Source organism: Vidua chalybeata, chromosome 22 (assembly GCF_026979565.1).
Source record: "Vidua chalybeata isolate OUT-0048 chromosome 22, bVidCha1 merged haplotype, whole genome shotgun sequence".
Classification (NCBI taxonomy): domain Eukaryota; kingdom Metazoa; phylum Chordata; class Aves; order Passeriformes; family Viduidae; genus Vidua; species Vidua chalybeata.
The window spans coordinates 650962-677033 of record NC_071551.1 but is presented as its reverse complement, the minus strand read 5'-3'; the positions used below and the strand labels follow the sequence as shown (position 1 = coordinate 677033).

The 26072-nt window shown below is 53.8% G+C and overlaps 1 protein-coding gene across 2 annotated transcripts in view; it reads right to left on the bottom strand.

Moving 5' to 3' along the window:
- EPHB2 (EPH receptor B2) overlaps positions 1 to 25179 on the bottom strand; it is a 127819-nt gene extending 102640 nt beyond the window's left edge. For both annotated transcript variants that reach the window (XM_053963153.1, XM_053963155.1), the window contains exon 1: positions 25090 to 25179. In XM_053963153.1, the coding sequence (XP_053819128.1) occupies positions 25090 to 25174 (85 nt within the window). In that variant the 5' untranslated portion in view covers positions 25175 to 25179. The remainder of the gene's footprint in view (positions 1 to 25089) is intronic.
- Between the last annotated feature and the right edge of the window lie 893 nt (positions 25180 to 26072).

The following is a 26072-nucleotide window of genomic DNA, read 5'->3' as shown; positions in this document are numbered from 1 at the left end:
TGAAACAGCCTTTATAAATCAATGTCCACAGGAGGGAAACACGTGAGGGAGCAGCAAGTTTATCCTCCCCTTGCTGCTGCACTCCCAGCGATCCCTGAACCCCACAAGTGTGATGGAAGGGATCTCTCCAGGGCTGATGCCCCATCCACTGCTCAGGGACAGACTGTGACCTGTGGGATGTGCTTGAGTACCCAGGGATGCACCCAAATCTCAGGGAGCAATAAGAGAAGTGGACACTGCTCTTCTCCCATTTCCTAGCACCACACTCAATCCTCTGGCCCCTCAGCACCCCCATCCTCTCCCGTGCTTCTGGGACCTGGAGCCCCTGGGAGCATCCTACAGGTCCTGCTGCTGCTCAGCCAGCCATGATGGCCAAGGGAACCCCAGCACCCTGCACTGCTGTCAGAGATGCTGGAGCACAGGGATGCACAGAGAATTCCTGGCAGGAACATGAGCAGCTTGGGCTGAGTGGCCACACTAAGACCAGGCAGAGCAGGAGGCTGCACTCAGCTCCCTGTGTGGGCATCACTGGCACCACGGCACGTCCCAAAAACATTGATGAGCCACCAGTGCCGAGGAGAACCCAGAAGCTGCAGTGTCACCACAGCTCAGATGTGACCCTTGGGTCACCTGTCCCCAGGGCAGGGTGCTGACACGGTGAGCACAGCCTGGGGCTGCCAGTGCTGCCAGGCCTACAGGAGGTGCCTCTGGTGTGCTGTAACACACCCCAAAAGCACAGGGCAAGGCTCCTCCAACCCCATGTGCTTGGTAGGTAGAGAAGGGGGTACCAGCCACTCCCAGCCTTGCCAGCAGGATTGATTTTATTAGATCCTGAGAAGAAATTCTTCCCTGTGAGGGTGAGGAGGCCCTAGCACAGGGTGCCCGGAGAAGCTGTGGCTGCCCCATCCCTGGAAGTGTGCAAGGCCACTGGAGGACAGGAGTGGACAGGGCTTGGAGCAGCCTGGGAAAGTGGAAGGTGTGATCTCCTCCCCATGGCAGGGGGTGGGACTGGATGAGCTTTAAGGTCCCTTCCAATCCAAACCATTCTGGGACTCTATGTCTGCAGCCCATGGCACTGCAGCAGCCTGGGCAGTGGAAAACATGTCCATGGGGTGAAAATCACCTCCTTGATCCATGAGCAGCACCCCTCCCTCCTGCAGGGGATTGCAGCCCTCCTCCATGTCTCCTGATTTATCCTGCCTGGAGAACTGAGGCACCAGGGCCAGTGGGATGCTCTGGGCTGCTGGCCGCCTCCACCCTCTCACACTGCCCAGGATTTATAGATGGATAAAAATCCCTTGGCTGAGCCTTTGTTTACTTTGCTCAGAGAAAATAATTAACTCTTAATGTAGTTCTGGTGTCCCTTCCCATGGCAAGGGAATGGAATGAGATGAGCTTTAATATTCCATCCAATCCAAACCATTCTGGGATTCTCTGATTCAAGGAACTTGGTGAAACCTTTAAGCTGTCCCACTCCAAGCACAGCACACACTTTAATACTCCCTGTATCACAACATGGCAGTGCCAAGCCTCAGCTCCACACACTTACTGTGCCCGTGCCATGATGTCCCCAGGCTGGGCCTGATCCCAGGGACAGTGTGCAGGGAGCAAACACTGCACCCAGGAGCCTGGGAAAGGAGCCATGGAGTGATGGGAGAGGTGGAGGGCCGGGGGAGCATCCCTGCAGGAGTCAGCTGTGATGGCTCTCGAGAACCAGCTGGCTTCCAGCACAGAGCAGCTGGGAGGCTGTGAAACAAGACCATTAGACCTCTGGTGCCTTTCATCCCTGGTAACTTTTTTTTGCCTGCAGATATCATGGATTTGCTCAAGGTCACTCTTGCGACAAAGCTCCCAAAGATGTTGCACTACAGAAACAAAGGTGACAGGAGGGGACACCCAAAGAGCTCTGCCACCACCAACCAGGTGGGTACTGTGAGGTAGCACCTGGGATGGAGCTGAGCAGGTGGTGCCTGCAAGCAGAGCCCCCCCAGCATTCCCCACAGGGATGGCACAAGGCTGGCAAATTCCCACTTGGTGCTGAGGGACGCGCTTGCTTTGGCCAGTCCCCCAAAAACCAAGATGTTTCTGCTCCCTGCAGAGCAGAGAAACATCAGACCCTGAAAAACACCACTCTGAGCACCCCCAAACACACATGAACAAAACAGCTTTACCCCCTCTGTGCTACAGGGCAGGGAAGCACCGGGCACTGCCCCACCCAGGCAGGGGCAGCAGGTCCCAAAGCCCTGTGGCCAGGAGCTGTTGGCAGCAGGTCTGGCTGTCCTGGCCAGCAGCAGCCACAAGGACAGGGGAACAAAGGCCACTTCCCAGCTCCATCAATCCTGAAGTCACACAGGTCAGGGGGGAACATCTGCTCCAACCCTGCCCAGCTCTGGTGCAAGGATTTCCCCGTGGTTACTCAGGCAAGGGTGAATTTTCAGAAGGAAGCAGCCAATGCTGCTGTTAAAATGCTCAGCATGGAAAGACCCAGCCCCAGTTTGTGCCCATGGGGAAGGACCAGGAGCAGCACTGGTAAGTGCCAGTGATTCTGCACTGGCCAAGATCCATGTGGTTGGAAGGTGACAGAAGGATAACCCAGATCAGCAGCTTGTGTCCAGGTATCTCCAGCCTTCCATTTGAAGTATTCAAGGCCAGGTTGGACAGAGCTTGGAGCAACCTAGTCTACTGGAAGGTGTCCCTGCCCATGGCAGAGGGTGTGACCCAGGTTGCCTGGCCAGAACGTGCCTGGGATGGCTGGAGATGGAGAGGCATTAGCCAGAGGGAAGAGCCCTGGGGGTCAAAGCCAGTTTATGAGAAATCAGGCACCTTTGATCTACAGATTTGAGCAATAGTGAATCAACTCCACCCCTGGGTGATCTGCTGTACAGTTAATTAGACATGTTATTAAAAATATGCTCCTCTACCAGGCTGAATTAGTCCAGCTTCCAAGCCACAGAGTCCTGCCCTGTCTAATTAAACAGACCTTCTCCATTAACAATCCTTCCTCCAGGCCGCTACCAGCAGACAAGGCAGCAGACACTCCTCAGTCTCCTGAATAAGGCCAACAACAGGCAGGATTCCACACCTTGAGTCATGACCATTAAACTGGTTTATTTTTGTTTTGATTCTCCTTTGGCTGTGGACACCAGAAGCAGATCCAGAGGCCCCCAGGGCTGGCCTCGGTATCACAAGGGCAGAACGTGCAGGTATGTCCTGGCTCACCAGCCAAGGACCTGAGCAGCTCTTGCACTCCAGGAGTATCCCATTTCCAAGGTGTTTACAGAGCCAGAGGTTTCCTGGTTGCTCTGGTTATGCCCCACAGCTGAGGATCACACTGTGCTCACAGATTCAGTGTGGCCATACTCAGACCCACTTCTGTTCCCTGATGTGCCGAATTCCCTCAGGTGCAACCAATCCACCTCCTCCAGCCTTTACTGCTCTCCCAACACTGGTACTCGCTGCAGATGGGAAACTTGGAGTATTTAACTCTGACCAGCCAATTTTAAGCCCTTCCAGGACACACCTGTAAATTCATCTCTTGCTGGAGCACGGTGGGAACCTCTCCTTACTCCTAATGCTGCAGAACTGCACATTAAAGGTGTGAACCCCCTGCTTACCTCTGCAACAGCTCTTGGGGTGGTGACTCATCTGTTCCCTGGTTTGAAAGCACCAGGTACTGCCCACGTGCTTTTCTCCAGGCTGAAGCCCTGTATATCCCACATTTCCATGGAATCCCCTTCGCCAGGGGAGCCACATATAGGCAATATAGGGCCAGCCTGAGCCTGAGGGCCAGCAGCTGTATCCTCAGGGCAGTTTTGTGTCCCATGATGATGCAGAACACGTTCTGCTGCTGCCCTGTTCCCCCAAACCCCACATCTGAACCCGAGGGAACGGCTCAGGCCGTGTCAGGGAGGTGCAGGTTGGGTATCAGGGAAATTCTTCCCCCAGAGCATTCTGGGGCACCGACCAGGCTCCCCGGGGAATAGGCACAGCCCCAAGGCTGCCAGAGCTCCAGGCAAAGGGTGGGAATTTCTGGGGTGTCCTAAGCAGGGCCAGGAGTTGTACTCCAATGTTCTTGTGGGTCCCTCCAGCTCAGGAAATCTCATGATTTGATGATTCTTTGAACCCCACATCTCTGCTGGCAGCACAGAGAAAGTACAGTCCCCTAGAAGAGCCTTTCTGTCAATATATTTTTCCCCTTGGTTCACAACCCTGTGGGTTTCCAGAGCTGACTGTTTCCAAGCCAGCAGCTCCACCTCACAGGAGACAGCCCAGATGCCCAAGAGCCTCGTGGGGACCACGCAGGCTGGGCCCAGCCTCCCCACCACCCTGACCCCTGCCAGCTGGGAGCCCTGCCTCACTCCAGAGGCTTTTATTAGAAACACACAGTCACCAAAGGCTGCAAGTGGATTCCATTACACAGCACTTAGTACAAATCATTTGTACTTCACAGCCCGCAATCCTTCTGATTTCACAAGGAAAGGGCTGTTAAAGACCATGCTGCAGCCAACGGTGAGGGACCAGGTTGGAGCAGGGATGGGGGGAGCATTCCCAGATCTGGGATGGTCCTGCTCCCACACTTGGTCATCATTCACAGCCGCATCCTCCATGTGTGAGCTGCTTTGGAATGTGGGAGGAGGCAGCTCTGCTACCTGCAAATAATCACCCCCATCTGAGTCAGGAGATTTTGGAAGCTGGGACAGGACTGCAAATCACTGCTCCAAGAAAAAAGAATTATAGAATCCCAGAATCATTTGGGTTGGGAGGAAACTTAAAGCTCATCCCATTCTACCCCCTGCCGTGGGCAGGGACACCTTCCACTGTCCCAGGCTGCTCCAAGCCCCATCCAGCCTGGCCTTGGATGGACACTGCCAGGGATCCAGGGGCAGCCACAGCTGCTCTGGGCAACCTGTGCCAGGGCCTCACCACATTCACACTGAAGAATTTCTTCCCAGTATCCAACCTAATCCTTCCTTCTGGCAATGGGAAGCCATTCCCCCTTATCCTATCACTCCATGCCTTTGTGAACAGAACCTCTGATGATTCCAGTGTTTAGTGTAGCATTGCGGTGAGGAATTCTGGATGTGTGCAGACATTTCCAGTTTGTGCACACAGAAAGGTTGTGAGCCATGCCTTACAGACAAATAAACTTATGGATTAGCTCCTTTCCCACCTCCTCCCAAGTGCTTCTTTCCCCAGCCTTTGGAGACAGGATCTCTGGGGCAATGGGGATCCACGGTCAAATGGGATTGGCACATTCAGGCAAAGTTATTTGTGTACCATCAACACCTGGGGTAGAATGAGAACCAAAAACACGGTTTAAACCCTGAACATGGCCATTCCCAGACAGATGCAATTTCATAAAGGAAAAAGCTGGAAGTAATGAAGGGAAAACACAGCCCTCACCCACACTCAGCTACGTAGAAGGGATCTTATCCCATAAAACAAGAACAGTGACTCATCCCATAAAATGAGAACAGCAAGTCACTCCAGGGTGGACATCTTGACCCACAAGAGACCATTTTAAAATATAAATCGTGACTTGGGTTGTTCAAGTTGGATATTAACAGATCATTTAGGACACTGCTTCCCCAGGAGGGCTGTCCAGCCCTGAGTCTAGCCACCAGGGACCTGGGGGATCTCCAGCACTGGAGGTTTCCAGGAATGGCTTCCCAAATCCACATCACCTTGATCACCGCTACAGCCGGGGGCAGGGCAACCTTGGGGACAGGGGGACCTTGGGGACAGGGAACCAGAGCTGGACATCTGCTCTGATCACAGATGGAGCTGATAAATCTTGCTCTTCTAGAAGGTGAGAGAGACAGCAGAATCCCAAATCACTACTATATAATTATCCCAGCCACTATCTCATTCAAACACCCAGTGCTCCCTTTTGCTGGAAAATGGAACTACAACTGCAGCTCTACATTTTGCCCCCAGGAAGGCTGTCTGGGAACACAGGCTGGGAACATCATTCCTTCACATCTCCCCATGAGCCACCTGAGGATGCGGGAGCCCCCACAACCCACTAACAACACCTCTCCTCAGCCTAATCCAGGATGTTAATCTGTTGAGTATCAGAACTTTGGTGGGGGAAAACATAGCATTGCTTCCTCTTTATTGTGTTTTGGAGCAAAAACCCAGCAGATGCATGAAGCCAGCGAGACAGGAGGAAGGCAGGGGCTCCCTAGACTAACACCAGGCTCAGGGACACAAGCAAGTCTGTGCCTTGGCATTCCATCCCAAAAATCCAGAGGCTCAGCCACCCTCCAGTGGTGCCAAGAGGACTCTCACTCCTTAAACAGCAGCAATGCATTGAGACAGCAGGGCTTGCACAGCCCAAAACCAAGAGACATCTGCAAATATCTGACAGGTGCCACCTTCACAGGTGAAGGCTGGCTTTGCCAGGGCAGTGGGTCCTTCTCCAGCAGCTAAGCAGGACATGATTCCTGCTAACAAAGGTCATTGCATGTCCTCTCAAATCCACCATCAGTGGTCTTTCCTCAGTCCTAAAACATCCTGTTAGCTCACCTGATACTGTGCCTCACCCGAGGCTGAGGAAGTCCTGGGCTCCCCTCTCCATCTCACCAGGAAATCTGGGCAGGGCTCCTGAGGAGGAGGATAGTGAGAGCCAGGAGAGGTGAGTGCAGGGTGACCAGCATGCCTGCCTTGAGCTGCCACAGACTGCACTGCCACCTCCCCACACCATGTGTCCTCCAGCTCCCTGCAAAGGATGGGATCCACCCTTGCCATCACTGCCACATCAATCCATCAGCTGGGACTGCTCTACACTACAGGCTTGGGAAAGGGGGTCAGCCTGGAGAAAAGGAGGCTCAGAAGGGACCTTCTGGCTCTGCACAACTCCTGACAGGAGGGGACAGCCAGGTGGGGCTCTGCTCCCAGGGAACAGGGACAGGAGGAGAGGTAACGGCCTCAGGCCGTGCCGGGAGAGGGTCAGGTTGGATATTGGGAAAGTTTCCTTATGGAAAGGGTGATCACACATTGGCAACAGCTTCCCAGGGCAGTGATGGAGTCACCACCCCAGAAGTGTTCAAAAACCACGTGGATGTGGCACTAGGGGACATGGGTTAGTGGTGAACATGGCAGAGCTGGGTTAACGATTGAGTCTGGTGATCTGGAGGGCTTTTCCAACCTCAGTGATTCTGTGATTCCATGAATTGGGAAGTTCAGCAGTAGAGGATAGTGGAGAAGACCCCTCAGTTCACACTGGCTCAGCTGAGCCCCCACTGCACCAATATAAATCATAAACATGCTCAGGACATGCCTGTGACGATGTGCAATGACACATGTGATGGAAAGCCAACACGTGATGACACAGTGCCCGTGACCCAGCTCTCACCAGCACATTCCTGCCTCTCCCCTGCCTGGAGACACTGGTACCTGTCAATATCTGTCACTGCTCCACTGTATCACACCCTGCCAGTGGTGAGGACGGGCTCGTTACATAATTTTAATGCACAGAGTGCAATAAAAACCCTGAGGTATCCAATTCTGGACCTCATAATGACACGGAATGAGGGCTGAATCACTGGACTGGAAGCATGGAGTTGTCTCAGCACTGATGACCGCAATGTGTGTGGGCCAAAGGGAGAACAGGTCAAACCTGAAATGGCTTTGCCTGTTCATCCAAATGTATCAATTTCCAAAATCTCATCAAATTTACAATCAGAGTCAACCAGGAAACAGGAGCAAAAAGTACAGATGGAAACCAAAGGGGCTTGGGACTCAATCTTTAAGGTCCCTTCCAAGCCAAACCATTCTATGATTCTGTAAGAAAAGTTTTAACTATTATATATATAAAGGCAATCTAGGAAAACAACAACTTCAACCAAAACCAGCCTCAGAGGATCAACATGTTTGTGACAGCCACACACACAAAAGGCAATCCATGAGAAATAGAAGGAGAATACGCACAATCCATATTTTATTGTGACTGGCAGGAAGTGAATAAAAGAAACCTCTGGAAAACCCACGTCTGAAGACAAGAAAAAGTTATTATGATGTTCTTTTCAGCACACAGAGAAAAAGCTAAGTAAAAATGTTACAATTCATAGAAACATAGAGAAAAGTATTAAGACAGCTCAGGGCTCAATGTGCCGTCACTGACTTGAGCCCTGTTTCAGTCCTGCTCCACTCCCAGAGTGATTAACAGGTTTTTTTTTACTCTAGGCACAGTCAGAACTTCCCTCACTGCAGTTCCTGGTGTGTGAAGGGTGGCCATGGTCAGCCAGTTTGTGTCTTTATTAGGAAAGAGGGATGTTATTCCACAGCCCTCCAGAGGACAGGGCTGCTTCCTCCCCTGAGTAACCAGGATTCCTTAGCTCATACATAACTAACGAGCCAGGGAACGTCTGGCTGTAATTCCTTAAAAATCACACAAGTTTGCAAGCATTTAGCAAATAACTGAGACTTTGGAACAGATGCAGCGGGGCCACATGGTGCCCAAACAACTCGGCTGTTTTCTCCACAGACAGTGGCCTTATGGAGGTGGGAGAAGCCCCAGCCATTGTTTATCTTCATTTCTGGCCATTTCAGTGATGATGCTTCCATAAACAAGCCCAAGAAACCATGACCACATCAAATTCCTGTGTGACACCTCCACAACAGACATGAAAAATCAAATTCTAGGACAAGCCACTATCAAAATGGGAGAAAACCACAAGAAAACTTCACAGCATGGTTCCTGTACTGGTCAAAGTTTGCAGGAGTAACTGGGCATGGAATAAACCTGGGTAGCTCTTTCCAGCACTGTTTCCAGAGAGTATCACCATCCCCTCTGTTACCTCTCCTGTCTGAGGGACCATCACAATAGACAGAGCTCAAAGTCATAGATCTCATTAACTCAGTGGACACTTTCTGAGCAATTGTGGGCATTTTATGGATACCTTACAGGGATGGCCCACAGACTAAGGGATCAGAGAATCACCAGGGTTGGAAAAGCCTTCCAAGATCATTGACTACAACCCCTAATTCAGTACTGCCAAGTTCCCCACTAACCCATGTCCCCAAGTGCCACATGCACATGCCTTTGAGCACTTCTAGGCATGGCAACTACACCACTGCCCCGGGCAGCCTGTGCCAGGGAATGCTATCTGTGTATTATATCTGTGTGGGGATAAGCTGCCAGCTGGGGACAAAAGAGAGAGAACTAAAAAAATCCAGCACATTTCACAGTGACAGACCCAAGAGACTCCAAAGATTAAGAAGCAAGAGCCCATGAGGGAATGCCTGGAGAAGAAGAAAGCTGGGAAGTCCTTGAAGACACTAATGCAGAGCATCTCAGAGCAGAAGGATCACGTCTAGTGATGCACCAGGATTACAACGTGAGGCAGGCACTCAAGGTCTCGCTCGGTTTGAAATCACTTCTGGGGAAATAATGAAAAAGCTGATGTAATTCCAATCATAAAGAATTAAAGAACAGGAGTATAATTAGCACCAGTCAACATACTTCTACAAGAAACAGGTCTTGTCAAACAAATCTGATTTCATTCTTCACTGAGATTACAAGTCTGATTGGTGAGAGAAGCTATGTACGAGGCAGGGGAGTGTCTGAGTGCTGGAATCAGGAGATGTGAGGGCAGCCTGGGGAACAGAGCCACTGTGCCAGCCACTGCCTGCACTCCAGATCAAAATATATGCTACAAAAGGCATTAAGAACTGATTAGGTGGCAGGTTCCAAGCAACAGTTCCCAGTGCTGGACCGCGGTGGGCTCCACGGGAACCAGCCCTGGGTTCATTTCTGCATTAGTCAGCATGATGGAGAGGGATGAAGGAAACCACTGCTCAGCTGGGTAATGCCCTTGCAGCCTTGCAGAGCATTCTCAAGTGAAGGATATGGGATTCACCTTCTTTGGCATTCGCCATATGAAAAAATAATGCTCCCACTTTAATGCAGTTGTTAATTTTCTCCAGATAGGAACAGAGAGAAAAGGGCCTCTGAGGACAGTCTTATGATTGAGATCAGCCAGCCAGGCAGGTGAGCTGAATTGCCCCCAGCAGGATACTGAAGGGGGGGGGTTGCTTCCAGCTTACATTAGAAATCCCATTTTTGTGATAATGATAAAACTGTTCATATAATCTTCAAAGAAAATTTAGGGGAGTAAAAACCTTAAAATTAATTAAACTCAGTGGTGAAAAGCATCAGAAAGCCTGATCTCCTCCAGCAACAGCCCTGGAGCTGGTGTGGCTCAACAGATGTAAGCACCAGACAGGCGGGAAAAGCTCCAGATGGTCCCAGTGACATGGTGGCACTGATCAGGGACAGCCCCTCGTGCCCAGCTCTGGCACCGCAGCACGGAAGCAGTTCCCACCCGACAAACCTTCGCTGTGTATGGAACAACCGGATGGCTTCAGCCCCTTTCCAAGCAGGCAGGTGTCACCCACAGGACTGCCACCACAGCTGGGACCTCCTGGCAGCCAGGAGGATTAGGGCTTTTCCTTCCCTACATTGCTGGGAGAGCAGGAGCATAACTATGGCTTTAAGGTTTCCAGGAGAGAGGTGACTGTCCCAGGCAGGAGCATCTGCATTATCCCAAGGAATGGCCAAGGTGTGCACACCCACCTCAACAATGCAGCAACCAGGATAAGGAACACCCTCAGCACCACCTAAGTCTCCTTCCTGGGTATCCATTGATTTCCTGCCCCTTTGGCTCCCCAAATGATGAACAAAACTCAAAAGCATATCAAGAAAGTCCATGGATGGTGTTAAACTAGGAGCCCTTCCATGGTTGGCATCATACATGAAGGACATGGTGAGGAAGGTGAACGTGGGAGCACACCTGAAGCTAGAAAGAGACCACTTGGTCCCCAGACCGAGCTTTAGGTTTTTTAAAAGGTTTGGGGACCTTTAACTCTGGAGCATTACTCAGCTACAGCAGAGACAAGACAGGTCTGAAGTGTGCTGGGAGATGGGAGAGGGAGTCCCAGGTTCTTGCCTGCCCCAAGATAAGGGAAAATCCTCAGACCCCAGCAAAGAGCAAATCCCTACAGAGAAAGCCCTCAGTGATAGGGAGGGAGGAGCTGCTGTTGTCGCTGCCTTCTGGGCTGCGTCTCACCCTCTGCCTTCCCAGCCAAATCCTCTGACATCCAACACTGCCTCTGCCAAGCCAGCCCAGTTGGGTTCCCCCACTAAAGCAAGCAAAAAGCAAGCCCCCCATTCTTTGGGGACTGCTTTATATCACTGCCTCCCCCAAAAGAGGTTTAGTCAAAGCAAATGTCAGACCCATTAAGTGCAAAGGACCTCACAGCCAACACAGGAATGCTGGGGCTTGATGGACTGTTTATAGAGTCTTTTATAGGAAGGATGGGTAACCTAATCCCAACTACAACATTTTTTATGCTGGTCTGTGAGGGTTCAGCTGTGATTAAACTGCTGGCACAGTCCCATGCCACATAAAACCATGGAGACCAGCCATGTCTCATCCCCACCAGAGCCCTGCAAGCACAGGCAGCAGAAGTAGTCCAAGTATTAAAGGCTGGCGAGCCCCGCTTTAGGGATCCCCACTCACATCTCCACTGGCCTTGTGAGCCTGAGACACCAAAACAAAACATCTCTAGTGAATATTTACTCTGACTGCAGCCCAGAGCAGGGCAAAGGTAACCACCCCTGCAGGACTTGGTGTGGGTGCAGCAGATGCAACAAAACCACACTCTCAGCAGTGGGCTTCAATGTCTTCCTCTCCCAGCAGCAGCCCCAGGATGAGCACGGAGCCCTCCACCACCCTCCTAAAACACTGGAGAAATCCCACAGCAACATTTCCTGCTTGGTTAAAACACTTGATTTTGAGCCAGCCTCACTAAACTGAGATGTTCCAAGCTGTGGATCACCCGCTGCCTCTACCAGATTGACGCTCCATGGCTGTAGCTAAGACCGCAGTCCCCAGCACGGGCTAAGTCCTCCCTGAGAGAGGACATCCAAACGTTCCAGCAGACATTGACCCAGGAAACCGAGCCCACCCGGGCCAAACCACCCAAAGGGTGTGCAAATTGAACTGTCTGAGAGGAAACAAAGATTTGGAGGTGGAGAGATTGGAAGGGTGGGAAATCCCAGCCCAGGCTTGGCACAGGGTCACATGAACCCCACGCTGGAGGACAGGCAGGTGTAGCAAAGCCAGGCCCTGCTCCAGACCCTCTTCGTAGCTGGAAGGGAAAAGCCTGGGGGCTGGAGCAAGGGCAGAGCTGTAACACATTGATGAGGATGGTATGGAGGATGTGCATTATCAGAGTGTGATCACTTGATGTTGGACCAGCAGGGTCTCCCCAGCGCTGGTGGGTGGGATTTCTTCAGGGAATGTAAGCATGAAGTTTGTTTCATTTTATCTTTATAGAATTGGAAGAGAAGCCAGGTTTGCCTTTTTCTTGTATCTATTCCTTGGGTCTGTTGACTCATCCATCAGTTTGTCTATTCACCCTCATGACACTTCCCTGAAATGATGCATCATCTCCCTCACGGCCACCACACACCCACTCTAGGTGGGCTCTCACCACCCACATTAGCCCACAGCCCTCTCGAGAGTTACAGCTCTGGAGCATGCCAAGCACAACAGTTCACCAGTGACTTCTTCAGTGAATAAAAACCACCAGCAAATCAGAACCCCTCACTGAGCATCCCCACCACAGCAGCCAGGAGACGAATGTGTTCTCCCCAGGCTTTTTCTCTCAGATGGGACTTGGGCAGCAGTTTTATTTTAGTCCTGGACAAGTGTATAGCACATTCCTGCCACCACAGGGAAGGAGACTCCAAAGAATTTCCAGGTGCTTCACCTGAGCCTGTGCACTCACAGGGCTCCTCCTTCAGCACAGACCCTGACACGCCACCAGGGAAATGGGCACCTTGATGGTGACACATGGGGTGGGCACGTCACCACAGCTCCACGGCCTGCTGGCATCCCCAGGAGACCCATGGAAGGCTGAGCCCTTCTCCACCCCTCTGGCCACTGAGCAGTTCAGGACTGGTGGATGACACACCCAGGGCTGACCTCACAAATCCCATTTTTTTTCCCTTTTCCCTATGTAGCCCACACACTGAGGACCTCCCAAACACAGTAAAACACCAGGTCAGCTTTCCAAGGGTTCAGCACCCACAAGCAGGAGCTCAGGTCATATTTAGGCCACCCAAATTACAGGGCAAGGTTGCTGCTAGAGGGTGACCTGCTTGGTCTCCCCCAGCACAAAACCCTCATGGGCAGCCCCTGCCATCCCATCCAAGACGCCATGGGGACGTCTGGCTCCAATGGTCCCTCCTGTTGGTCCCAAATGTGCTACTCCCAAACCTACCACAGCCCCTGGCAGTGTGCCCTTACACATCCCTTACTTCCCAGTCCAAAATTCAGCTCCCCTCCCTGCAGCCCCACCTTTTCTTATGCAGGGACCAACAGAAACTGGGAGAAGCAAAGCAGCACCGTGGGACCCAGCCTGTAAAGATTGAACTTCACCCCCAACCCCCCAGATAAGGAAGGATGGGCTCCCGGAAGAGCCGGGGATGAAAGGGAACGCCGCAACGGTCGAGTTGGCTCGCTCAGCTTTTGGCTTGTGCCCATTTTCCTGCCATGTGCACACCCACCCATGAGCCGTGTCCCGTCGGACAGGGACAGCCACTTGCTCAGCAGCCCAGAGGGACCAGACTGGCAACACCTCAGTTGCATGTGCCTGCACCTTCTGCCTGTCCCCCAAACCATAAACCAGTGGAGCTCAAGAGACCTACCCAGCCACTGCCCAGAGCATCAGCAACCTCCCAAGTGATGCAAGGTTTAGCCAAAGCTGGGAACAGGGACCAGGCGAGACATGGGAGCAGCTGACAGTAAACTCAGCATTTCCAGAGGATTTGTTTGTATCAAAAGCTGCTGCTCTAAAGCCAGAACAGGTGTCAGTCATACCAAAATCTCATGGCAGCTATTCAATGTGATGGCATAAGTTTGATACCAGATTAAAAAAAACCCCAAAAGCAATGTGAGCAGCTCCTCTACTCTATTTCACCTACAACCATGGAAAAAGAAAGGTGAGGAGCCAAAAGGAGGAGAAAAGCAGGTGTATCAGGGCTGGTTCTGTGCAGCAGCAGCACAGCCACACAGAGGAGGTAGCTCCCCATCACTGGGGATGCTCCTAGCAGCCCCAGGACAAAGCCACATCAAGCTGTCACTCCGCTGCCCCAGGTGGGCTCAAAGCAGCACACCCCTACCCCTGGATGGCTCCATCAGCCCCGAGCTGGCCTTGTCCCCCCTGCAGACGTGTGAGCAGCCTGCTGCCCTGAGCTTTGTACCGAGCATGACATGGAGCAGAGTGCATGCTGCCTCTTCAACACCTCCCACCAGCCAAACACCAACCCCTGCTAATGCTGCCAACATCCTAATTAGCACCTTCCCTGTGCCCGCCCTGCTCCCGACTGCTCTGCAGCTGTCTAGACTCTCAGAGGTTCACCAAAGGTGACAGGGGATAGGGACAAGCCCTGGGGGCACTGGGCACTCTGTCCCCTCTAGCCCATGGCAGCCCCGCTGCCCTGCTGTGAGCCTGTGTCAAGGCATTTCCACACAGCATCACACCCACGCCTGAGTTTATCCTTCCAGAGCCTCTGGGACTATCCATCACCCCTGCAAGGCAGGCAGAAGGAGTGGGGCTTTCTCCAAGCTTCATCGAATCACAGGACAGTTTGGGTTGGAAAGGACTTTAAAGACCATCTCCTTTCAACCCCTGCCATGGGCAGGGGCACCTTCCACAAGACCAGATTGCTCCAAGTCCTGTCCAGCTTGGCCTTAGACACTTTCAGGGAATGGACAGGGCATGGACAGGGCAGCTCCAGGCTCTGCCTGGGGAATGCATTTGCCCATCCATGCATTTGCCCATCCATGCATTTGCCCATCCATGCATTTGCAGCTATTTCCATGGCTGGAAGCTATCCCCGGTGGGGCTGCTCTGCTCTGCCTAATGCAACCCCTCAGTGCCCCATGCCAGCAGCCAGCCTGGAGGAGCTGACACCTCCATCTCACCTCTCAGCACACTCCAGCACTGGCTGATCAATACCCTGCCATTCCTCACATCCAGGCAATGAAAATATTTGAATTGCTCCCCAGACAATGAAAATGCAATATCCCCAGCTTGCTTTCCCTCCCAGAGCAATGCCCAGGGAGTCATAGGCCTGCTCCCATTTACTACAAAGGTGTCACAATGTGCATACAAAGGCTGGAGACACGGAACCAGTGCTCAGACACCTTCAAAGGCACTCTGCAAGCAGCCTTGGAGATACTGGGATCCTGCAGGAGAGATCCCTCAGAAGAGATCCACAGGAAATGCCTCCCCATGGCTGGCATGCTGCACTTAAGTCCCTGCAGCCTGGCCAGCCCCCATCCCTGCAGGCTCTATCAAGCCCGGACATCTTGTTTCACTCCATCCATGCTGCCCCCAGGTCACGCATTTCTTCTGCTCCCTTTATCCTCTGATACCAGACAGGCTTAAAAGTAAAACAGGACCAAGATTTATGAAGTGAGGCTCACCGTGAAGGTTTCCGAGTCGCAGTTGTGGAGCCTGGAAACAGGATTACAAGCAAAGCAAATCATGAAACATGATCGTAACCTCAGCGCAGTGAGATGTGACCCTCCCGTGCTCCAGCCCAGCTCACTCCCAGCATGTGGTGTGCACTGCCTGGGGGCTGCCTGGCCAGCACAAACCTACTTGTGGTGGCCCAGGGCTTCTTTGATCTCCAATCCACAGCACCCAGCTCATTTGGGCGGCCCAGTCCTGATCCTCAGCAGACCTTCTGCCACACCTCGCCTCAAACCAGCTGCACAGGCATTTGTCAGACCAGAGCACTCCCAGCTCTTCAAGACCACAAACAGGTGTTTTGGACACATCTCATAATTCCACGGTGACTTTACTGCAGCCTTCCAGTGCCTAAAGGGGCTCCAAGAGAGCTGGAGAAGGACTTTGGCCAAGGGATGGAGTGACAGGACACAGGGAATGGCTTCCCTCTGCCAGAGGGCAGGGATGGATGGGATATTGGGAAGGAATTGTTCCCTGTGAGGGTGGGCAGGCCCTGGCACAGGGTGCCCAGAGCAGCTGTGGCTGCCCCTGGATCCCTGGTAGTGTCCAAAGCCAGGCTGGACAGGGCTTGGAGCACCCTGGGACAGTAGAAGATGTCCCTGCCCATGGCAGGAGTGGAACTGGATGAGCTTTAAGATCCCTTCCAACCCAAACCAGCCAATGATTCTATGATTCTAGGACCAAGGCCCCCTTCTGGGACATTATTCCCATCCAAAAGTCTACTGCCAAGGCAAAGCTTTCAAGAAAGATGGATCTCATGAGAAAGGATTGAAGCCAAACTCACAGAGGCATCACCTGGGGACACTGACCAGCAAGTGACGGGAGCCAACAGCAGGGAACGATGATGCCAGCTCCATCCAGGAGTACCTGCCAGGGCCACCAGCATCTGCCTGGGAGTAGAGAGCAGTGGAAGCAGGCAGATCTGGGTCCTGGTAGGACACACACATCCACACATCCACACCTGTTTTGGGTGAAACCAACCACATACCTGGAGACACTTCAGCAGCCCATTCCTGCCTGGTTTGTCCCAAGACACATGCTGTCCCACCCTCCAGCCTTAAGCAGTCCAAAGTGTGTGGGTTCAATGGCCACTTTGCAGGAACTAGTGGCCTCCTGGGAGGCTCAAAGAGAGCCTGGAGACCAAGGAGCATCCAGGGACTCCATGTCCCCTGCTCCAAGGCAGAGTGCTCCAATCAGTCCTCCCCTGCCCTGAGAGACTCTGGGATAGGCAGAACCTGCACTGTCTCACCACTGCTTCTCACCCACAGCCTGTGCATGAGGACTACACAAGATGGAGATGCCTTCTGTCTCTTGTATCCCTCTGTTGAAGTTGTTCAGGCTCACAGAGGGTCCTGACAGGAGATCTGGAGGGTCCAGCCTCCTCTCTGACCATCCTCACCCTCCCTGGTTCTCCTCTCCTCTGCTTCTCAGCAGAGCAGTGCTGCAGAAGCCTCCCAACACAGGTCCCTCCATGGATATGCAACCAGAGCTCACCAGGCTCCAGCAGGGCTCCACACACTTTGGGGACATATTTAGGGAGCTGAAATGACACCTCCCATGGAGCAGGACTCACCTCAGCCTGCTGCTGGACAGACAGAGCCCAGCTGGGCACGGCCAGCGAGCTGCCCAGCCTGTGCATCACCAGGGGCACAGCTTGTCCTTCAGCCTGGGTGCAGCTGGGTGTCCCCATGTCCCCAAAATCTGGAGGGGATTCCAGACCTTTTGCCTGCCCCTCCTCTCCTGGGCTGGGGGCTTGGAGCCAGCTGCAGACTACCCAGAAGCCCAGCAGCCGAGCCCATTGTTCCCTTTGTCTGGCCCTGGGAGCACCAGCCCGCAGCGGCTCAAGGTGTCCCCTCTGCCCAGGGACATCCACACAGCTCGAGGTGTCCCCTCTGCCCAGGGATATCTACACGGCTCAAGGTGTCCCCTCTGCACAGGGAGATTCACCCACTCAGCCACATTCGCCACCCCCAACCCCCTCAGCTGCCAGGCAAGGGCCCGAGCACCTCCCCTAACCCAGCCAACAGCCCCTCAAGGTGAACCCAGGGCTCAGGGAAGTTCCTCTCCTCCCCAGTTCCAACCAGGTGCTCTTGGCCTCTGAAACTCCGAGGAGTTTCTGCAAAGGCAAGCACCAACAGGCATTTTCCAAGGAACCTTCCTTGGCCTTCCGGCCAAAATCAAGAGTCTGTGGAAGGTTAAAGGTGCCCCCAGACACAAAGGGTTCAGGGCCATGAGCACCCAGAGTGATGTGGACCTCCCCAGCACTTTGCCTTGGAAGCTGCGGATCTTGAAAGCCAAACTGGGAGCTGGGGGCCAGCCGGATCCCACTGAGCCTGGACATTCAGTATAGGAGCCCAGAGAAGGCATCTTTCCCTGTTTCCTTTCAAATACCACATCTGCCATGGGAGGCTGAGCCAAAGGGATTCCTGGTTCCCATCCCACCTCCTGCAGTGCACCGGGATGCTCAGGGAGCACACCAGAATCAAGGGTACCCGATGCCCCTCGTAGCCAGGATGGGGAGGGCTGGGCTTCACCCCACCCTACCTCCATCCTCCATTGCTCCTGGTGGGAAACCTTCTGCTTGAGAACTCCAGAGAGAGGGAAAAAATATAAAATAAAGGATCATCACCCTTTCTGCACCCTCTTCTTTACACCTCCCACAGTCCAATGCACCTCTGTCCCCCCCTCCCTCCCCAAGCTGCATCTTTCCCGGAGCCCCTCTCCCCTGTACTTCTCCTGTACAAGCATCTTCACTCCCTTTCCCAGTCTTTCCCAGTTCAGAGCTGATGCTTTCAAAGAGCCATCCACAATGACTTTAAGATCTCTTTCTCAAAATGCTAATAAGTAATTTAAAGACTGCCACTGTGCATGCATGGGTTTAGGGTAATTTTTTCCATGTGAATCCCTTTTCATTCATCCCTGACTACATTTAATCTGCCACTTTATAGCCCAGCTATCCAGTGTCATGAGAGCCTTTTGCAATATTTTCAAGACAACTGTTGTTTTTATCATCCTGAATAATTTTGTATAATCTGCAAACACTCCTCGCCTTCCCATTCCCAGCCCTCTCTGCTTTATGAATACATCACCAGCACAAGCCTCACGCTGACCCTGTCCAGTGGGAAAACTGACTCTTTGTTTCCCCTTCTTTAAGCAGATTTTAATCCATAAGAGAGCCCTTCCTCTAAAATTACTGCTCTGGAGTCTCCTGGATCACCCAGGGAGATCTTCTTAAAGGATGCTCGTCCCATTTACTCTGGCTCAAATATTCATTTTATTGACTTATTGTAAAGTACGACTTCTCCTGCCATCACTTCAGAACAGTCTCCCAGCCCTGCCCTGGGAAGCAAAGGTCCTTGGCAGGAGTCCCTTTGGCCACTTGGGGTGACACTGAAGTCATCCCCCTCCACCCCAAGGGCTCCATCCTGCACATTTAACTTCCCAATACTCATTTGTTGAGGGGAATCTTGGGGGATAAACAATTTCTTCTCTTAAGATATTTTTCAAACTCCTCTCAGACTGCCTTATACTGCTTCACATTCACCAGACCACACTTTCTGATTTTTTTATTTTCTCCTTTTAGATACCACTTGCACTTTGTGAAGAACATTTTTTTACCTCCAATGATCTCCTCCAATTTGCCATTTAATCAAGTTTGGTTGGTTTTTGGTTATTTTTAGGAAACTCATGTTAAGTGGCTGCATGAATTTAATCTGATTTTTAATTTAATTTCCTACATCATGGGCAAGTATTTTCCTATTTTAGCTTCTCCCTTCACAAAGTCAGCTCCTTCACTTTGCTTTACTCAGAGACCATTACTATGTGGTGTTTTTAAGTGCTGGTTGCTTTATGGATGCAAAGGTCTGACTCTGAGAGAGGTAACGTGGAAAGAAGATAATTTATTGGATCAAGTGAGAAAGCTTCACCAACTTTTGGAGCTCCCCAGCCCCTCCTCATGCCCACTGGGAGACTGAATCTGTTCCCGTGGAGCAGATCCGATGTCTTGTGTGTGATTGCTTGGGTCTAAATCCAGAGTTCTTCCTCCTGTGAGCTCTCCAAAGAACCACAACTGTTCTCAGCCACTAAAACCATCATTTCTGAATGTGACATTTAGGGAGGCACAGACCAGCCCCAATTACAGTTGTATGTTCTGCCCTCGTGGCCTCCTCCATCTTCCTTTAATGCTTGGCAATCAGTGCCACACTTCCTTTCGGACCTGATACTGCTCCCTTCATCCCAAGCAAGGAAACTCAGGGAGGGGCAAACAGCATGATCCTCACTTACTCCTTCCCCTCATCCTGATTATCTCAGGGGGCTGGCATGCCCTGCACAGCCAACCGTGTCTGCACCCTGGCACAACTTGCCATCCATCCAGCACGTTCCAGAAACATCTGACGTTAAGACATTAGCAATACATCCCTGCACATCCCCAGGCACCTCTCCTTCCTCACACCCTTCCTCCTGCTGTCACCTGGCCTTCAAGGGGTCCCTGCCCACCTTCAGCATTCCCAGTGATCCCCTGCATCCCTGGGTACAGGCCGGGCAGAGCGCCTCCAAACGCCTCATGCTGCCTCTCCCTCCCTCCCTCCCTCCCGCCCAGCCCATGCTGCACTCAGCCCCTTATCACTGGAGGCCCCATCCTTTCCCTTATCTAACGGCTGAACTTTTGCCTCTGAGCATCTCCCTACTCCCCCCATCCCAGCGAGATCCAATTGGCAGCTGTGCTTCGCCCCGGTCTCTCTATAAAACCAGATCCACGTATGGGAGGGATTACAAACAAGGGTGGGAACTGACGTGGCTCTTCCTCGATAAAAACGGGATTTCGGCAGGATGGGAACCCCACTCCCAGCCAGAGCCACCCTCATTCCTATCCCAGCAGGGCTGGTGTGTGGGGAGCAGCAGGTTTTGGGGCAGGAGTGGAGGGTCAGGCTCTCGTTCACCCCTTGCTCCAAAGCAATCATGCCTCGGGAGCTGTCACAGCCTCCACTGTTTACCCAGTTCCTCGGGCAGTTTCCTGAGTGCCCACCCCTCTTTCCAGCAGCTCAGGTATGTGCACACAAAGGGCCCTGACTAGTGCAGGCAGGTCCTTAGCCTGTCTCCAAGGGGACGGCTGCTCCCATCCCTGGGGACAGCCCCAAAGCCCTCACAGCATCCCCAAGGCACAGCCGCATTCCCTTCACACGCTCTGTGAGGTGACACGAGAAGCTGGGGGACATCAGTGGCCACACCAACCCTGAAATCTTGTCCCCTACAGCATCTTCTCCCTATGTTTTGTCACCCAGAGAAGCTGGAAAGTCAGCAGGTATTAAGAGGTCTGCTGCTCCTGCCTGGAAAAGCCACAGAACAGCATAGTAAGGGCAGCAACATGGATGTTTAAATGAGGCACCAATTTATTTGGTCTCCAAAAGGAGCTTTCCCTTTTGCTGCCCCTATAATGCAAAGGGCAGGTGGGTGCAAGGAATGTACCTTGTCAAAAATTAACCCAGGACATGGAGGGGAGGGGAAAGCAGCAGGAGGGAGACGGGTGGCACAGGGCCAGGCCAAAACCACAGGCTCTGCTCTGCTCCTCAGTTCCACTTGTCCCAAAACATTTGCTCCCCTCCCGCTCTGAGGAGAGTGTTTGCAGATCTGGAGCTCAAGCTCGCAGGAAGGATCAGCTCTTGACAGATGCTGTGTTTTTCCCTGGACCTGCTGTTTTGCTGCATCCCTCCAGAGCATGCTAGGCTTGCTGGGAGGCTCCTGCAGCTCCCATGGTCCTGGCACACCTGGAACATCCATCTCCATGGAGCACCAAGGTCAAAGCAATGCTCTGGGTAACTGTAACCCTGAAGGAATGGCTCAAGTCTTCCTCTATGGAGACCAAAAAGATGGATACATAAAGGCCCAAACCAGCCCTGTGTCCCTGGCATCTCCACACAGCCCATGTGGAGGTGCTCAACATAGGTACAGGAGAAGAGACTATGTTTTAGCATTGCAATATGTTACAGCAGAAGTGAAATTAAACATACTGTATACTACAGAATCACAGAATATCCCAAGTTGGAAGGGACCCACAAGGATCATCCAGTCCAAATCCTGGCCCTGCATAGGACCCCCTAACAATCCCACCATGTGTCTGAGAGTGCCGTAAATATTACATATATTATAATTCACTATTAAATATGCAGAAGCACTGAAGTCCTGTTTCCAGCTCGCTTGGAGGATGGGCAGGGATGTCCATGTCCAGCACTTCAGCCACAGCATGCCCTGGGAATACCCAACCCAGGAGCCGATACAGCCCTCCTGCCCCTGCATCCCTCTCCAAGCCCAAGACTGGGCTCAGGATTAGGATTGCTCAGCTCAGTTGATGCTCAAAATCGAGTCCCCTCACCCCTGATCCTGTTTCTCTGCAAAACTCATGCCGGGCAATTCTCCATCGCCCATTGGAGCCTGTCGCTGCCTCCGTGCTGCTGGCTCCGTGCTGCCCACACCCTCACTGATAGCAGGGCCATCTCGTGTCTCCTTTTGCATTTTTGGCACAGGGCTGGCTCTCCTCCAGTCCTCGGGAAGCTTGCCAGCACCGCAAGGTTTGTGAAAAGTTAACTCCACCGGGGTGAAGAACGCCATCGGGTTGGTTTTCCCTCCTTGCATGTGAGTTAGCCAGGCTGTTGATTTTAAAATACCTCCGTGTCCTTCCCAGCTCCCCCCAAAATACCTCGGGAGCGTCAGTCCTGCGATCAGCGCGCAGCCTACGCAGCAGGAATACAAAGCGGGGCCGTTAGCGATAGCGGCGTTACCAACTGGTGTGGGATCCAGACCCTTCCAGGACTCCTTTGTTCTTGACTTTCTGGTTTGGGTTTTGTTTTTTTTTTTTTTTTTTGAAAAACATACAAAAAACTTTCCTTTGAGAAGCCTGAACTTTCTCAGCTGCAGACACATTACCTTCCAACTGCCTTCACAACTATAGGCAATTCCTAACCTCTGCTTTATGTATGTTGTCATCCACCTCCCTGTTTTCCATACTGATTTATGTTTCACGTTCTTTTTACATTTCCTTTTAACAGAGGCGGTTTTAACCAAACAGCCTTCCCTCCCGAGCCCGAACCATGAGTTCTGCTGGCCAGTGAGCAATCAACTTCCAATTTCCATGCACACTCCTGTTTATATTTCCTTCCCTATCGGCTTTGTTTCTAATTAAAGTTTGTTAAATGCAAGTGAATATATAGCGCACAGAGAAATATAAAGCATGTAGATAAATAAACACCCCACACACAGCCGCACTGACTAAGGCTGCGCTTTCAACCACGGATCCCAAAGCACTTTGTCATGTTCATTAACAAAACCTCGCGGCTCCCTTGGGAAAGATGCTTGGATTATTTTACGCCTTGTAATTAGGAAAACTGAGGCACAGAGGAGACAAGTGAAATTACCAGCAGTACAGAAACGCTCTCTGTGACAGAGCCAAAAACAGGACTCAAGAGGCAGGATCCTCCAGAATTGTAGTTTTCCCCTGAACAATCCTTTCTGCCCCCATTTTGGCCCTGGAATATGCTGGGGCTGGTGATGGAGGGCATCGCAACTGTGGAGGTTCCCTGCAGCTGTGGGAACATGGTGGATCCAGCCACTACCTCCATGGCCAGCAGCTACTGTTGGGTCCATCTGTCCACACCGAAGAGATCCAGAGCATTCAGAGGTGCAGGTGGACACCACATCCAGGCACTTTGGAAGCGGTGGGAAGAGGCAGTTCCAGAAAGGAAGGAGCAGAGGCACGCCCAAGGAGCTGCATCCCACATCTCTTCACCTTGCCAGCTCTCCAGAAGCTTTTTCCTGGGAGGCTAGATTAGGGATCTGGCTGCCCGCACCAACACTGAGAGCGACCATCACAGCCCCAAGACACACACACACACACACACACACACACACACACACACACACTCACAGGGCAAGAGGCAACAGCAGGGGCACGGGGGGGACCACGCCAAACCCAAACTAACACAGTCAGCCCCGGCTGGGAATGGCTACTGGAAGCCCACTGACCATCTCCCTGAGAGCATCCCCATCCGTGGAGGAGCACACCTTAGAGCGATCCTCTTGGGTGCATGAAACACCCCACCTGCACTGGCCAGCCCCTTGTTCATAGATACACTCCCCATCCCTTTGCACTCATGCGTCCAGTGCCTGCCGCTCCTGCCATGATGGTGGGAAAGTCGCTCATGTTCCAAGACCACGCGCGGGAGCCCTGGGAGCCAGGCACTGACCCACAGCACCTCTTGGGCAGCAGGAGGAGCAGGAGGGGTGGAGGTGTCACCCGATCCCTGCCCAAGGCACCCGGCACACCACACTCGGCAGCACCAGCTTGTCATGGTCAAGTGTGCATGGGCCCCGCTGGCCAAGCCCAGTCCCCGCTGGAAGTGTCAAGGCCACCAGCAGATCGGGCCAGACGTCCTGGACGGACACGTATGCTCTCACAAACACGCTCCTCACCCCAACCCTCCCCCCCATAATTAAAACCATGCTGGGCTCATTTGAATAGCAGAGCTGGCGAGCACTCTCCGCTGCAACGTAAATAGTCCTATTTATGCCAAGCTCCCATATTGTAAATATCACGATGTATAGCTGGCCAACCCATGAGTCATCTCCCAAAACTCCAACTTAATAAATGGTGCCTCATCCATGTTCCAGACAAACACTGTCCGAGTGGCTCCCATCTCCCAGCACACACAGGGCCAGCAGTGGCCACCCAGCCTGTCCACCAGCCCAACGGAGCCAGAGGAACAGCAGAGCCGCCCAGCCCCTCCAACATGACCCTTCCACAATGGACAGGCATCCCTGGACCACGCTGCTCCAGGACAAGCCGGTTTTTGGCCTGACACCTGGCCCTCGCCCCTGCCCAACCCAGCTCTCTGGCACTTCCCAGGGTGTCCATGCAGCGGGCGTGGGGGAGCAGGCAGGAATGGCTGGGATGGCTGGGGAGCAGGAGAACGACTCTCCCCTTGCACAGACCCCACCGTGGGGCTCCCACCCGGCGCCGTCCCCGCACACCCAGCCCTGGAGCTCCCCACCTGCCGCCTCACGCTGCTTTGTCTGAGCACCGGGGACCTTGGCGGGGAGCTCGGCTCCTCCTGGGGAAGCCGGGAACGCCACGGCGCCAAAGGGGAGCCGGCCACCAGCTTCAGAACGCCGGTAAGGCCTGGCGGAGGGGCACCCCAAAGAATCTCCCGAGAGCAGCAGCGGGCACGGGGCGGTGAATCCCGGGCATCCCTGGGGGAACCTCCGCGGTACCCAGGGATGCCCACTCCGGCGGGGAGAAGGGCGGCCAGCGATCGGGAGGGTCTGGGGACGGGGGGGGGGTGTGGTGGGCGGGTGGCATACAGGACACACCGGGCTCCGGCGACATCTCCAGCTGGGGGGGTAGCACTTCCCCAAACTTCGCCTCCCCTCAGAAGGGCGTGCGGCGGGGACGGGGGCAGGGGGTAAAGTGCCATCCCCCAAAAGACGGGGAAAACCCGGAGGGGGCTCGCCCTACCCGCAGGGCCCCCGCCCCCCGCGCGCCCCCCTTACCTTCCACGGCGGCGAGCAGGGGCAGGAGGGCGAGGGGCAGGCAGCAGAGCCACAGCGGCCCCATGGTGCGCGCCGGGCCGGGCATCAGAGGCGGCGCGGCCGGCGCTCCATGGAGGCGGCGGAGCGCGGAGCGCAGAGCCCAGAGCCCCTCGCTGGGGCCGCCGCCGGCGCGGGCACGGCCGCGGGCACGGAGCGCTCCGCCGGCCCCGCCGCCGCGGCCGGGCCGAGCCACCGCCGCCGCCGCGCGGGGGACGCCCCGCGCCGCCCGCCCCGCCCCGCCCCGGGGCCGCGCTGCTCGCGGGGGCGGCGGGGGCGGCCGGAGCGGGGGGCGGCGGAGGGGGGGGGGGGCGGTGGCGGCCGGCGGCGGGCGGGGGGCGGCGGGCGGCGAGCGGGCGGCGGCTCCCCCCGGCCCGCCGATGGTTTCTCCCGGAGCTGTCGATCATCCAGAGAAAGCCGTGATTTCAGCCCAAATCCGCCTCGCCGGGGCTCGCTGCGCCGCCGGCACCGGCGAGGGGGGCGGAGGGGCGGGGAGTCCCGGGGGGATGCCCCCGCCGCCGCGCCCTTCGCACCGCCCGCGGCCGCGGGCCGGGCATCTCTCCCGCGAGGCTGAGCCCCCGCAGCTGCCCACCGGGGGCCTAGGGCGGTGAGAAGATTCCCGTCTGGAGAACGGGACGTGTACAGCAGGATAAAAAAAAAAAAAAAAAAAAAAAAAGAAACAAAATTCCAAGGAGTTGGTAAATCCGAAGCTTGTTGTGGGCAGCCCTGAGCCCCCACACCCTTCTCCTCCCCCATCCCCCTGGAGCCAGCCAGGAGAGAACAGGAATCCCCCCCAGTTCCCATTGTGGAGCAGTTGTGACTTGGTCACGAGCCCCATTGACACTGCTGGGGTCAAGCAGGACCTTCCTAGAAAGTGCAAGGTGAGACCCAGCTCCAATTCTGCATCGCAGCACTCAACAGGCCCCAACTTTCCCTATGCCTGGGAA